At 42.0% G+C, this 15,146-nt stretch overlaps 1 protein-coding gene across 2 annotated transcripts in view; it reads right to left on the bottom strand.

Annotated features, from left to right (window-relative positions):
- Nucleotides 1–15,146, bottom strand: part of NBAS (NBAS subunit of NRZ tethering complex) — a 760,680-nt gene that overhangs the window by 420,346 nt on the left and 325,188 nt on the right. For both annotated transcript variants that reach the window (XM_073674140.1, XM_073674141.1), the window contains exon 35: nucleotides 14,181–14,297. In XM_073674140.1, the coding sequence (XP_073530241.1) occupies nucleotides 14,181–14,297 (117 nt within the window). The remainder of the gene's footprint in view (nucleotides 1–14,180; nucleotides 14,298–15,146) is intronic.

Genomic DNA, 15,146 nt, shown 5'->3' with positions numbered 1-15,146 from the left:
AGAGGCAGGCTTGGAGGGGTCAGGTAATCACAGACAGGAAGCAGGCAGAGAGGTCGGGGAATCACAGACCGGAGGCAGGCTTGGAGGGGTCGGGGAATCACAGACCGGAGGCAGGCTTGGAGGGGTAGGGGAATCACAGACAGGAGGCAGGCTTGGAGGGATCAGGGAATCACAGACCGGAGGCAGTCTTGGAGGGGTCAGAGAATCACAGACCGGAGGCAGGCTTGGAGGGGTCAGGGAATCACAGACCGGAGGCAGGCTTGGAGGGGTCAGGGAATCACAGACCGGAGGCAGGCTTGGAGGGGTCAGGGAATCACAGACCGGAGGGTAGGCGGAGGGGATAGGGAATCACAGACAGGGAGGAGAAGACACAGTGCACAGTCCCGCACCTGTGCACCAAAATCTAACAGAAAAATTCAAATGCTGATTAAAGATGAACCACAAAGTGGATTTCTTTACCAAAGTTATCAATGTAATCTGTAGGACAGCACCATTACAGCCGTGTCTTTACTTTACATTACAAAATTGTGCTGATAGATTCTCTAAGTTGGGTGGCCTAAGCCTGCATTGTGTATATGTGCCAGTAACAGTGCAGCCAAATGTTGGCTGCTCGGCAGTCAGAGATTCTGAGGACACTGAAGAGAAGCCAGAAGTTGTGTGAAATTTGTTATTACATGGCACTGTGTGGAGTGCACTGATCCTGGTGATCCCATAAGTGCCAGTGTGCTGGTAGCTAGAGGCCGTTGCTTTGTGTATCAAGACCCAGTTCAACCCTACAGGTTCGCTCATACGAGTGCATGTATCGGAGGAGTGCTGTGCGATGTTTTATCGGATAGGACTCGGCCCAGTGTTATACTATGGGGCAGTGCTGATCAGCGGCATGCTGAAGTGGCTCCACAAATCAGATGCCACCTACCCATTCAAGTCTATGGGTGCGTATAAAACATCGGACTGCACTGATTTACGTGGACACAGACAATGGACAAGATGGAGAAACCTGTGACATACGACAGAATCGGATCACAGGAAAAGGTCACTTGGATCAAACTCATCACAGTTTCAGCAGTGTTATTACCATAATCTACTCGGAAGTAATGAAAGGAAGGAAAGATAATAAAAAGAAAGGTAAAGAGGAAAAAAGGAAGAAGGAAAAAAGGAAGAAGGAAGGAAAAAAAGAAGAAGGAAGAAGGAAGGAAAAAAGGAAGAAGGAAGGAAAAAAGGAAGAAGGAAGGAAAAAAGGAAGAAGGAAGGAAAAAAGGAAGAAGGAAGGAAAAAGGGAAGAAGGAAGGAAAAAAGGAAGAAAGGAAAAAATAGAAGGAAGGAAAAAATAGAAGGAAGGAAAAAATAGAAGGAAGGAAAAAATAGATGGAAGGAAAAAATAGATGGAAGGAAAAAATAGATGGAAGGAAAAAAGGAAGGAAAAAAGGAAGGAAAAAAGGAAGGAAAAAAGGAAGGAAGGAAAAAAAGAAGTAAGGAACAAAACGAAGGAAGGAAGGAAAAAAATAAGGAAGGAAGGAAAAAGAGAAGGAAACAAAAAAGGAAAAAAGTTAACAAAAAAGGAAGGAAGGAATTTATGAATGGATGAAAACAGGAAAGGAAGGAATAAAGGAAGGAAGGAGGGAAAAAGGAAGGAGGGAAAAAGGAAGGAGGGAAAAAGGAAGGAGGGAAAAAGGAAGGAGGGAAAAAGGAAGGAGGGAAAAAGGAAGGAGGGAAAAAGGAAGGAGGGAAAAAGGAAGGAGGGAAAAAGGAAGGAGGGAAAAAGGAAGGAGGGAAAAAGGAAGGAGGGAAAAAGGAAGGAGGGAAAAAGGAAGGAGGGAAAAAGGAAGGAGGGAAAAAGGAAGGAGGGAAAAAGGAAGGAGGGAAAAAGGAAGGAGGGAAAAAGGAAGGAGGGAAAAAGGAAGGAGGGAAAAAGGAAGGAGGGAAAAAGGAAGGAGGGAAAAAGGAAGGAGGGAAAAAGGAAGGAGGGAAAAAGGAAGGAGGGAAAAAGGAAGGAGGGAAAAAGGAAGGAGGGAAAAAGGAAGGAGGGAAAAAGGAAGGAGGGAAAAAGGAAGGAGGGAAAAAGGAAGGAGGGAAAAAGGAAGGAAAAAAAGAAGGAAAGAAAAGGAAAAAAAGTAAGGAAGGAATGAATGAATGGATTAAAAAGGGAAAGAAGGAAAACAGAAAGCCAAATGATGGAAGGAAAGACAGAAAAAAAGGAAGGAAAGAAAAAGATGAAAGAAAGAAAAAAAAAAAGAAGTGACGTAAGGAAGGAAAGGAAAGATGGAAGAAAAGAAAGAAAAGACAGAAGGAAGGGAAGAAAGATAATAAAATGATCCATCTCACAAGCAGTACATACCCTTATTTGCTGTCCCAACACAAATACCTTAAATTAAACATATATGAAGACCAAAATGAATAGCATGCAAAGCTGAACATGTGTATAAAGTCGGCATTGGGTAACCATTATATGATTACTTGAATAAAAAAATTAAATGTAATATTGAAAAAAAAAATTGCCTATGTGGTTACAGAGAAAAAAAAGAAAAAAAAATCACATTGATGGCATAGTAGAAAAAAAACCCTCATTACATGGCTAAACAAAGTCTTAAAAGCCACTGTGTAGACTGTCAGCATCGGAGGCCAGGGACGGAGTTGAAGAGAGAAGTATATAAAAGCTTTTACTTTTGTTACTTTTACATTGCTCAAAGCTTTATGTATTTGGAGAATGATTTTAAATGAGAGATGGTATAAAAGTGATCCAAATTCCAAAGTAAATGTGGAAGTTGAAAGTTTCGGTTGCAGCTGAAGGCTTAACAAGCGGGAAAGTATTGATTTCTTGGTAGTGGTGAAAGGAAAAAGGCACCTGAAGAGTTTCAGAAGTGCGACGTTACAAGAGCAGAGGAGATTGTGCAGGGTGGGCTCGTCATAGGGATTAGTAGGGAAAGTTACTGATTTGATGGAGCAGGCGAAGCCCAGATGTTCTGAACTTTTGGGGCAAACGGCTGTGAATTGAGAAACTAACAAAGTAGAAAGAGGAGAGCGAAAAGTCACGATATCGTCTTAGGAGCAGATTAATTATATGTCTTATTGTTTTCTTTTAAGACACTTTTCATTTTTTTGTCTTGTGATATTTGCTGTTTTTCGCCAAATTCTTCAAAATGGCACAGGGATTTCATCACTTTTGTGCAAAATAAAAAAATGTTCTATTTTACTTTAACTTGTTTTCTGCGACTTTTCAATGTAAAACGGAGCATGTTCCGTAGGAGGAGGAGCGGAGGAATTTCAGACATACATAAAATCAATCCAGAGGGCAAACTGTAGTACATCAGCACAAACATCTGGAAATCCCAAATCCTATCCACAGTGGTGACAAATATAAATGATAATGTATATACTATTGTCAATGCTATTGTGGGGGAGTGTTCTTTCTCCAGTGTGGTGCTTCCTTCTTATGATTGGTAAGCGTCAGAAGGGGGAAGAAGTACACGCCCACAGTGAAATCTCTCTGGTAAGACCCACTTGGACTTAATTTTTTTTTTTAACAGTTTACATGCCAAATACTTTCTTTTACATGCCTTTTTGTTGCAAATTCTTCCACACTCATTGGATTGGGTGAAATCTGCAGCCAAAATGCTGAAAGAATAGATATGCTGCAGATTTAAATATTCTCCAAATCTGCAAAGACAAATTAAGCAATGTGTGCATAAGTCTTCAGGAATTTCATTCACTTTGCTGGCATCAGGAAACCCTTCAGTTTATGTGACTAATCTCTTAGGCTATGTTCGCACGTTGCTTTTGCTGCTACTATTTTCTACAGCCAAGACCTGATCTCTTGGCAATGTAAAAGGTGCAGACAAAACAAAGGGTTTGATCCCTTTTTTGCTGCTTTTCTTGCTGGGTTTTTGCTGGGTTTTTCATAAACCCAAAGTTCATCTTTGTTTCCACCTTACAAACAAGAACAATACAAGGTGTTAGGCCACCAAGCTAAGACATATGGGAAACCATAAAACATTTTAGAAAAAAGGGCAATATGATAAAATTAATTAGTGGAAAAAGTTTTTTATATCTGAAAAAAAAAAGTGACAATTCTGAACAAAAAAGTTGGATTCATGTATTAAAAGCAGTCGTGAACTAAGGTAATAACAGTTCATGAAAAAATAAGCAGTTGCAAATGTAAAATGGGGGGGGAAGTTGAATTGGTCGGGCATTGTTTACCTACCACAATGGCAGGGTATTTAGTTGGACGGGCATTGTTTACCTAACACATTGGTAGGACACTGAGTTGGTAGAGCATTGAATGGGTCGGGCTTTGTTTACTTTAACACATATGACTTTAATACATATCATTAATTAGTAATTAAACTAGTCCTCGGATGATTCTAGGTGCACACGTGGCGGCTCCCTTGACGGGCTCTCCTCTCCTAATTAAATTGTACTAATACTAACTTCCATGCTCATATGAGAACACAGATATTTTGGTATAACTTGAAAAATCACAAAAATAAATTAATTTCCCATCCTGCTGTACTTGCATTTCTTTCACCAAAAAAGCTGCAAAAACTGATGGCAACATTTTTGCTGCTTTTTTGCATTTACTCATTACTTTCTATGGGTGAAAAAAACGCAGCAAAAAAACACTGAAAGAATTGACCTGCTGCAGTTTTCAAAAATGCAGCAGTTTTTCTAGTCAAGATGGTGCAGTACACTTCTCTAATCTCAGCTTTTGCTAGTACTGTAAAGAGTAGCTTAATTTGCATAGAAAAGCAGCGGAAATGCAACGTATGAACATAGTGTGTTTTTTAGTCCATAGTCTCCTATACCAAGCCTTGACAAGTTGCGAGTAGTCAACCAAAGCCAAGTCCTGAAGAATTTAGGCTTTAGTGATTTTACAAAATTGTCAGCCTAAAAAGCCCTACAGCCCCGATGAAGAAGAGCAAAGCCAGGTAATACCCTGCAACAAAGGCATCATCGCTACAGTGCCCAGATTATCCATATATTCTGCAGCTAAGGGTTTGTATGGAAGGGCAATAGACGAGATACTGGTATATATTTTCACCAGATAATTGCCAAGCAAAAGGACAACAATAACTGACGTGTGGAGGCCAAAGGCGCTTTACTGGAGTGACGCGACCACACAATATAGCGCTGCTTGTGATCACCAGTATTGATCTGCACTTCAGCTAAACAGTCACTTATAGTCTATAAAGCAGAGATGAGTGTGATTAGGTTACAAGCTCCGTCCCTGAGGAGGCTGCAACGGAGACAGCTCAATCACGGCGGCATGGAAGGAGAGGAGAGAAGGAGAAAAGAGAAGAAGATCATCCGTAGGTCAAACCACTGTATATTTTTAAAGGAAATGTGACATCAGAAATTGCCAGGTTAAATTTAAATTGTTTTAATTGCCAGGTTAAATTTAAATTTAGTTATTTTTTTTTCAAACCACAATCTAGCTATCTCTCTATATATATAGTTGCCACGGGTAATGGAAGTAACCTGCAATGCTGGATCAATGACAAGTTCAGATGAAAAATGAAATATTGGTTTGTTGTCAAAGCGTTTCAGAGTCACTCCGACTCCATCTTCAGGACAACCACAATAATCATTAAAATTATGATTATTGTGGTTGTCCTGAAGGAGTTAGATACTTTTATCTAAATCTATATCTCTATCTATCGACCGATCGATAGATATAAATATCTATCTATATATATAAAATGCAGAATTGTCATGCATGACATTACATTGTTACCCTTTACAGAATGGAGCGGCAGGTCAGAAGCCCGAGCGCCTCTCCATTCATTCAGGTAAATAGAGTGCTGTGCTCAGTGACCAACTTGAGAATGAATGGAGTGGAGGTCGAGAGAGCAAACTGCGGCTCCATTGAGACGGCACAAAAGTGCCCTGCTCTGCCTATAGGTGCCGGTCCCAGTGGTCAGATGGCCACAGATCAATACGTGATCACCTATCCGGACAACCCCTTTAATCTTACGGATAGGTGATAAATATTTGTAATGATAAAACCCCTTTAAAAAGTTAAAAACTGAGAAACTGGCCAGGAAATATTTACACATATTAGCCATATATCAATATCATAGTGCAAACATATATTCCCTTGTGATGCCCGACGCACGTTTTGCCGTTGCTTCTTCCTGGGACAGCATAGAAATGAGGGGATAGCAGGGGCTTATATATTACTGAGAGTAGGTGTGATAGAAGGAATAAATCCACATGGTTTAACAGGAAGTGAGTCAAAGTAATCTCATTGGTAGAGATAAAAGATTGGCAAGTATTTTGACCAATAACATAAGTAGGAGGTGCGTTCCCATATTGAATAACACTTTGATTGGTCATTCTAAGGGTCAACACAGGTGTTGTGGATTACAAACACCATCCTTTGGTGTTTGGGGATGGTCATCTATCTAAAATCAATGTACCACGCATTCCATAGAGCCGGAAATAGGTGCACGACGGGAAGTCATAAACGTGGAATGAACGTGGACATCATTGTCTGCCTTTCATTGTCAATAAGGGAATAACTGTTACCAAATCCCGCTCATCAAAGTCCGGGTTCCAAAATAATAATAAAAAAAAAAAGAACTTAGTTTGCGTAACTTCCATAGGAAATAATGGGAGTTAGGGAAATGGTGGAGTAACATTGTTGAGTTGCATTGACAGGGGGAGCTCATTGTGCTTCCGTATCCCCAACCTATGGAGATCAGGACGCACGCAGGGCTGTGGAGTCTGCAAGCCAAACCACCGATTCCAACTCCGCAATCTCCACGACTCCCTCATACACGGCTCATGTTTAAGGGATAAATTTACTGTAGCACAGATTCATCTCAGGTAAAAGTCTAGACCCTTAGATCAGGAATAGGACAGACATTTATAGGACATTTCATAACTTTACCAAATTCTTATGAAAAAAAATATTCCCCCCAAACTACTGTACCCAATTTATTATATATTTTACGAGTTGGAGTCGGTCCATTTTATACTGACTCCACCAAAATGGACACTGACTCCGACTCCACAGCCCTGGACACACGAACAATTATTCTCATCTCAGCCATAAAAGGCAGAGATGGGAATAAACTTTTAGAAGATCGGAAATGTGAAGGACACTGAAAAAGAAAAATATAGGATAGGAAAAAAAAGACTCGGATAAACACTTACATTAAATAAACACAAAAATAAGCAGAAAAATGTCAGATGCGTCATGGCTATTATTGCGGCTCATGCTGCTCTGATTATGGCTGACATTTACGGAGTTAAAGCTTCACTTTTGACCATCAACCTTGTGCTTGTAGTAATAACCTGCTCCACTTTCCATCACTTTCTGCAACGAGGATTTTCCTTTACATTTGGTGTAATTATGTCACACACTACATATCCTGCAGAACATGCTCCATACAATTAAGATGACTCCAAATTTAGTTTCTTGTAAAATGTAGTTTAAAAAAATAAAAATGCAGAACATAGTAAAAAAATTTGGGGTGTTCGGAAAGCTATTTTCTGATATCCATAACTTATTTTTCCTCTGATGGAGTTGTGTTTTTATTTTTTTGATTTTTGGAGTGTTGAGCTGATAATTTTATTTTTACCATTTTACTGTAGATAAGATGCTTTGATCTCTTTTTACTTCATTTTTTTTGGGAAGGCAAAACAAAAACTATTTTTTTTTTTTTTTTTTTTTTTAAGGCGACCACCATGCAGGTTTGTTTCATTTTCTATTTTCAGAGATCAGACCTTTAGAAACATGGAGATACCAAACAGGTTTATTTTTTATCTTTAATTTTGGACTGGGAAAAAGGTTTCAAACAATTATTTATTTTTTATTTCTGTTTTAAGGTTTTGAAAAACATTTTTAACTATATTTTCATATCACAAAAAGGTACATTTGGAATCTGTAATTGTTTGATCACTAGCTTAATATACTGCACTACAAAGGCGTTTCACTATATAGAAGAAATTACAATTTCCTATGAAGCCCGGTCTATGGATGAGATTTGTGTAAGTACAAAGATATGGGATTCATGTAAGTGCAAAGATGAAGGTGGGTGAACTCCACCTAGCATAGGGGGTGATAAGCACTGGAACCAGTGGCAGACATAATACTTGTGCAACCTGAGCAGCAGCACAGGGGTCCAAGAGGTAAGGGGGCACATTTCTGCCATTAAAGCAGGTGAAATTTTGCATTATGAAGCACTATTGGGCTATACAGGGCAACTTCTTCCACAGGGGTCCTTTTTAGTCTGCGTCCGTCAGTGACTAAACCAGTCGCATGATGCAATTACTCCACTTAAATGCTGCCTCTGTTACAGGCGTATAACACAATATAACATACTATAGTATATAGTTGTATTAACACAACTGGCAGGTACCAGGCATGGAGCAGGCTCTGTTCCACAACACCGGTACCCAACCTGTGACATACATGCAAGTCACATGTCGAGAAGGGTTTAACCTTCTTAATTTAAAGTGGTTTTCCTGAACTAGAATATTATTTGCATTCCCTTAGAATTTGATATTAGATTAGTAGGGGCCAATGTCAAAGACCCTCACCATCAGTGTATTGAAGAGGCAGCGACATTCCACCCACATCCACTTCATGGTTTAACAGTAGTGATGAGCGAGCATGCTCGCCACTGCTCGGTACTCGCCCGAGCATCTCAGTACTCGAGATGCTCGGAGCTCGCCGAGTACTTTCGAGATGCTCGGGCGGGAGCTCGGGTCCCCATCCTGCATGTTTGGCGCTATTTAAAGCACCAATCATGCAGGGATTGTCTGCCACTCACTGTAATGCCACAGCCATGGTGGTTGTGGCATTACAGTGATTGCCCAAATCGATGGGAACAGTGCTCACAGTGAAACATGAAAAGCCGGCATACACCGGTACCCGACAATGTAGAACAGACAGAATAGAGCATCACACATAGATTAGATAGATAGAAACATGTCAGTCACATATATAAGAAGTACAGTGACAGTGTTGGTTACTGTGCTTGTCATTTAGTGTTAAAATAAAGGATTTATTAAAAAAAAATGGCGTAGGGTTCCCCGTAAGTTTAGTCTCTAGCGGAGGTTAAGCAGACGGCTGGGGCAGATGTTTGAAGCCTGGGAAGGGGGTAATACCCACGGAGCTTCCCAGACTACTAATATCAGCCCCCAGCTGAATACCTAGCCTTTACCAGCTATTAAAATGGGGGACCCCCAAAAAAATGACGTGGGGCCCCCCTATTTTAATAGCTAGCAAAGACTAGGCAGACAGCTGGGGGCTGATATTAATAGCCCAGGAAGGGTGCCATGAATATTGGCCCCCTCCCAGGCTAGAAACACCAGCCCTCAGCCGCCCCAGAAATGGATCATCCATAGGATACGCCAATTCTGGCACTTAGCCTCGCTCTTCCCACTGCCCTGTAGCGGTGGCAGTGGGGTAATAGGGCTGGGGTTGATGTCAGCTTATAATGCCAGCTGACATCAAGCCCAGGTTAGTAATGGAGATGCGTCTATAAGACACCCCCATTACTAACCCCATAGTCAAAGTTAAAAAAAAGAGCGAGGCTAATGGATGCGCCATTTCTGGGGCAGCTGACGGTTGGTTTTTCTAGCCTGGGAGGGGGCCAATATTCATGGCACCCTTCCTGGGCTATTAATATCAGCCCCAGCTGTCTGCCTAGCCTTTGCTAGCTATGAAAATAGGGGGGACCCCACGTCATTTTTTTGGGGGGTCCCCCATTTTAATAGCTGGTAAAGGCTAGGCATTCAGCTGGGGGATGATATTATTAGCCTGGGAAGCTCTGTGGGTATTAACACTAAATAACAAGTACAGTAACCTACACGGTCACTCTACTTATTATATATGTGACTGACATGTTTCTATCTATCTAATCTATGTGTGATGCTCTATTCTTTCTGTTCTAAATTGTCGGGTACCGGTGAATGCCGCTGATGAATTGCCGGACGGCTTTTTTAAAGAGACGGGTGCATGAAAATCGGATGGCACTAGCGTGTTCCAAGTGCCCTGCTATGTTTTTCATGCACCCTCCTATATACCCTGCCTGCCTGTCAGCCTATATATTCTGCCTGCCTGACATTTAATTGAGCACTGTTCCCATCGATTTGGACAATTTTTGACCTTCTGCAGACCGCCGGGGGGGGGCCACTAGAAAAATGCTCGAGTTTCCCATAGACTTACATTGGGCTCGTTGCTCGGGTCGAGCACCCGAATATTCCAATGTGCTCGACCCGAGCTTCGAGCACCCGGGCATTTTAGTGCTCGCTCATCACTATTTAACAGGCATTTTGTAGTGCCTGTGACCAGTACTACAATTCTTTGCAGCTCAGTCTCGCTTCTAGGAGTATATTCACATTACAGAGCTTTGGTGAGAAGCTCCTGGTAGAGCCAGGTGTCTTGGGGTATATTCACACTGAAGAGCAGTGGAGAGAGGCTCCTGCTGCAGCCAGTTATTCTGGGGTATATTCACACTATAAAGCAGTGGGGAGAGGCTCCTGCTGCTGCCAGTTATTCTGGGGTATATTCACACTATAAAGCAGTGGGGAGAGGCTCCTGCTGCTGCCAGTTATTCTGGAGTATAGTCACACTATAAAGCAGTCGGAAGAGGCTCCTGCTGCAGCCAGTTGTCCTGGGGTATATTCACACTATAAAGCAGTGGGGAGAGGCTCCTGCTGCAGCCAGTTGTCCTTGGGTATATTCACACTATAAAGCAGTGGGAAGAGGCTCCTGCTGCAGCCAGTTGTCCTTGGGTATATTCACACTATAAAGCAGTGGGAAGAGGCTCCTGCTGCTGCCAGTTATTCTGGGGTATATTCACACTATAAAGCAGTGGGGAGAGGCTCCTGCTGCAGCCAGTTGTCCTTGGGTATATTCACACTATAAAGCAGTGGGGAGAGGCTCCTGCTGCTGCCAGTTATTCTGGGGTATATTCACACTATAAAGCAGTGGGGAGAGGCTCCTGCTGCTGCCAGTTATTCTGGAGTATAGTCACACTATAAAGCAGTCGGAAGAGGCTCCTGCTGCAGCCAGTTGTCCTGGGGTATATTCACACTATAAAGCAGTGGGGAGAGGCTCCTGCTGCAGCCAGTTGTCCTTGGGTATATTCACACTATAAAGCAGTGGGGAGAGGCTCCTGCTGCAGCCAGTTGTCCTTGGGTATATTCACACTATAAAGCAGTGGGAAGAGGCTCCTGCTGCTGCCAGTTATTCTGGGGTATATTCACACTATAAAGCAGTGGGGAGAGGCTCCTGCTGCAGCCAGTTGTCCTTGGGTATATTCACACTATAAAGCAGTGGGGAGAGGCTCCTGCTGCTGCCAGTTATTCTGGGGTATATTCACACTATAAAGCAGTGGGGAGAGGCTCCTGCTGCTGCCAGTTATTCTGGAGTATAGTCACACTATAAAGCAGTCGGAAGAGGCTCCTGCTGCAGCCAGTTGTCCTGGGGTATATTCACACTATAAAGCAGTGGGGAGAGGCTCCTGCTGCAGCCAGTTGTCCTTGGGTATATTCACACTATAAAGCAGTGGGGAGAGGCTCCTGCTGCAGCCAGTTGTCCTTGGGTATATTCACACTATAAAGCAGTGGGAAGAGGCTCCTGCTGCTGCCAGTTATTCTGGGGTATATTCACACTATAAAGCAGTGGGGAGAGGCTCCTGCTGCAGCCAGTTGTCCTGGGGTATATTCACACTATAAAGCAGTGGGGAGAGGCTCCTGCTGCAGCCAGTTATTCTGGGGTATATTCACACTATAAAGCAGTGGGGAGAGGCTCCTGCTGCTGCCAGTTATTCTGGGGTATATTCACACTATAAAGCAGTGGGGAGAGGCTCCTGCTGCAGCCAGTTGTCCTTGGGTATATTCACACTATAAAGCAGTGGGAAGAGGCTCCTGCTGCTGCCAGTTATTCTGGGGTATATTCACACTATAAAGCAGTGGGGAGAGGCTCCTGCTGCTGCCAGTTATTCTGGGGTATATTCACACTATAAAGCAGTGGGAAGAGGCTCCTGCTGCAGCCAGTTGTCCTTGGGTATATTCACACTTTAAAGCAGTGGGGAGAGGCTCCTGCTGCTGCCAGTTATTCTGGGGTATATTCACACTATAAAGCAGTGGGGAGAGGCTTCTGCTGCAGCCAGTTGACATTTTAAAAACAGACCCATGAAACTGAATGAGACTATTCAAACATCCATTTCTTTCTTTTCCACAGTTTTGTTTAAACACTTAATTAAACTTTATGCATGTCCTATTTAGATTAGTTTTTCCAAATCAGAGGTGAATGCTTTATATATTTTTCAGTTTTGATTCCCATATGGGACAGATTGGCAAAGGAGGATATTATAGAGGACCTGTCATTTACTATGAATATGTAAATAATTCTGACAGAGTAAATACCGCTGTTCTCCTGAAACCGGCCTTTTTCCTATTGTTCCGTTATATATGGCTCTTTCTTCCCTGTGTAGACCTAGCTGCAATCACAGAAAAGGGGTGGGGTGGGCTAAACTTGGGATTGGAGAGGCGTAGGACCAAAAATAAAAATAAAAAAATGCCAGATTCAGGAGAAACAGCTACATTTACACCAGGTAAATAGTTACATAAGTTATGTCAAGAGAAAGGTCCACTTTAAGTGGTTCTCCAAGCATGTAATAAAATCACCCCTGTCACATAGTTTATGCAGCAGTCTTAAGATGAACAGCTTTCGAGACGTGTCTCAACTGACAGGAGCTGTATCGTAAGCCACATACTCTGTGAGCCAATGAGAAGTGAGTGACAGGAGAAGAGATAAATCTTCTCTTTGGTTGACTGAGCACAAATAATTTGTATCTCCAGCCTTAGTCCTCCATGCTCAGTCAGCCGTGGAGAAGATTTATTTTCTTTCCTGTCACAGTCCTTCTCTGGCAGTTTCAATATATGTGCTTCCAATACTGAACTTCTGTCAGTTGAGGCACAGGTATCAGGAGCAGTTTTTTTTCAATCTGCAACCTGTCTTGGCATGTGACTAGGATGGGCTGCTGTTTGAATTATGTGACATGAGCTATTATATTATAATCTTGGAGAAACCCTTTAGGGATCCACTATGTGAGGTTTTTTTATGCTCAAGCAAAAGTACTTATGTAGTCATCTACTACAGTTCATTTTTCTGTCAAGAAGTTGTGTATGTAGAGAGGAGAAAGAATCAAGCTTTTTTATGAGACCTTATGCATACTAGAAGACCTACACATAACAGTCTTGTTATTTTCTTAAAGGGGTTGTCCAGTCTTCTGCAGTCACTATTTGAATGCAGACTTATGAATCAGCGCGCACTCTGCACTCTGCCAGGATTCTTTAGTATTGACGGAGAGCAGGCAGTCATGTGACAGCATACTTACAGCTACATTCTGACTAGACGTGCTTTGTCTCGAGGGAATCTGAGCACGTCTAGTTGGCATGTGACCACATGTATGCAAATCGCACCCTCCGGTTACATGACCACCTGCTCTCACCAGCTATACTGGAGAATCCTGCCAACGTGCGGTCCGCGCGCTGCAAGAATTCAGAACTCTGCAGTCACATAGACTTTTAGCAGAAGATTGGACAACCTCTAAAGTATTCATAGGATGTAACTTGGTAATAAAATTCAGTGATGATCCTGTAGTTTTTGCAATTATTATATTTCTGCGCGCACTATAAATCTATACACGTACATTGTTTAATGCATTCAGATGATCTTGCTGCATTTGACATTTGACCAAAATACCGCGTCCAACTTACAAAGCAATCGCAGAGTTATTTTCAGAAGACAGACTTTACGGTTTATCATTGCGCGGAGCTCGCCGCTATGTTATTGGCTTCACCAATTATCCTTAAACTGTGCTTGACTTTAAGTAACAAATCCATATGGCTCAGCGATGCCGACCAGCTGAGAGGCACAGAAGATCTTCCAGAGAGGAACCCGGAGACACAAATAGGATGCAACTCAGACAATTTGATGGTGTCTCGTCGAGGCTGACCTCTGGTAAGCTACATAGTGTGTATATATATATATATATATTTGCAAGAGCCAGACAGATAGATAATTGCTTTCTGGCTCGGTCCATGCATTTTGCTCTAGTTACCGCCATCCCATGCCGTGCTTAAATATTTATTTGTAAATTGCACAACTGAAAAAAAAATAAAATAAGTGAACATGCAGAAAGAAACAGTGAGCTTATTACCTGAGAGGCTTCTCTGGCCGCCGACCCAGGAGGTCCCGAATGCTGAGAATTCTCCAGCCCATCGCCGACACCGCTGCCACCTGGGTGGATCTGGTAATTTACGGCTTGAAAGAGAATCTGAAGAAAACAGCAGGCCGCGTAAATAACTTCTGCAAACAACCACTAAGATAATACACAGTTTTATCATTGTCCTTTGGAAGTTCCTTAGAGGCAAGCAAAGTAGGTTTAACTCTTAGTTTCTATGCCTTTATATATTCAGTTCTTCCACATACACGGAGTGACTTTATAAATGCACATTAAATTCTGAATTGATCCCGAGTTACAGCATTGCGGCACATGCTCTTAAAGGGCTTGTCCACTTTATATATTAAGGGCTGCTATGAGGACATGATTTTGTGGCACTTACTATTATACAGTTTAAGTATTACAGGTTCTCCTCCTTCATCACAGACATACTAATATATAAGTAGGTCCTCCTCCTTCCTCAAAGACTTCCTAATATAACAGGTTCTCCTTCTTCCTCACAGATTTATTAATATATAAATATTACAGGTTCTCCTTCACACACACTTACTGATATATAAGTGTTACAGGTTCTCCTCCTTCCTCACAGACTTCCTAATTTATAAGTATTACAGGTTCTCCTTCTTCCTCACAGATTTATTAATACAATGCTCAAAAAATAAAGGGAACACTCCAATAACACATCCTAGATCTGAATGAATGAAATATTCTCATTGAATACTTTGTTCTGTACAAAGTTGAATGTGCTGACAACAAAATCACACAAAAATCATCAATGGAAATCACATTTATTAACCAATGGAGGCCTGGATTTGTAGTCACCCCCAAAATTAAAGTGGAAAAACACACTACAGGCTGATCCAACTTTGATGTAATGTCCTTAAAACAAGTCAAAATGAGGCTCAGTATTGTGTGTGGCCTCCACGTGCCTGTATGACCTCC

Source organism: Phyllobates terribilis, unplaced genomic scaffold (assembly GCF_046119375.1).
Source record: "Phyllobates terribilis strain yellow unplaced genomic scaffold, ASM4611937v1 Scaffold_3__8_contigs__length_932513732, whole genome shotgun sequence".
Classification (NCBI taxonomy): domain Eukaryota; kingdom Metazoa; phylum Chordata; class Amphibia; order Anura; family Dendrobatidae; genus Phyllobates; species Phyllobates terribilis.
Note: the sequence above shows the minus strand (reverse complement) of the source record. Positions and strands in the feature narration are given on the sequence as shown.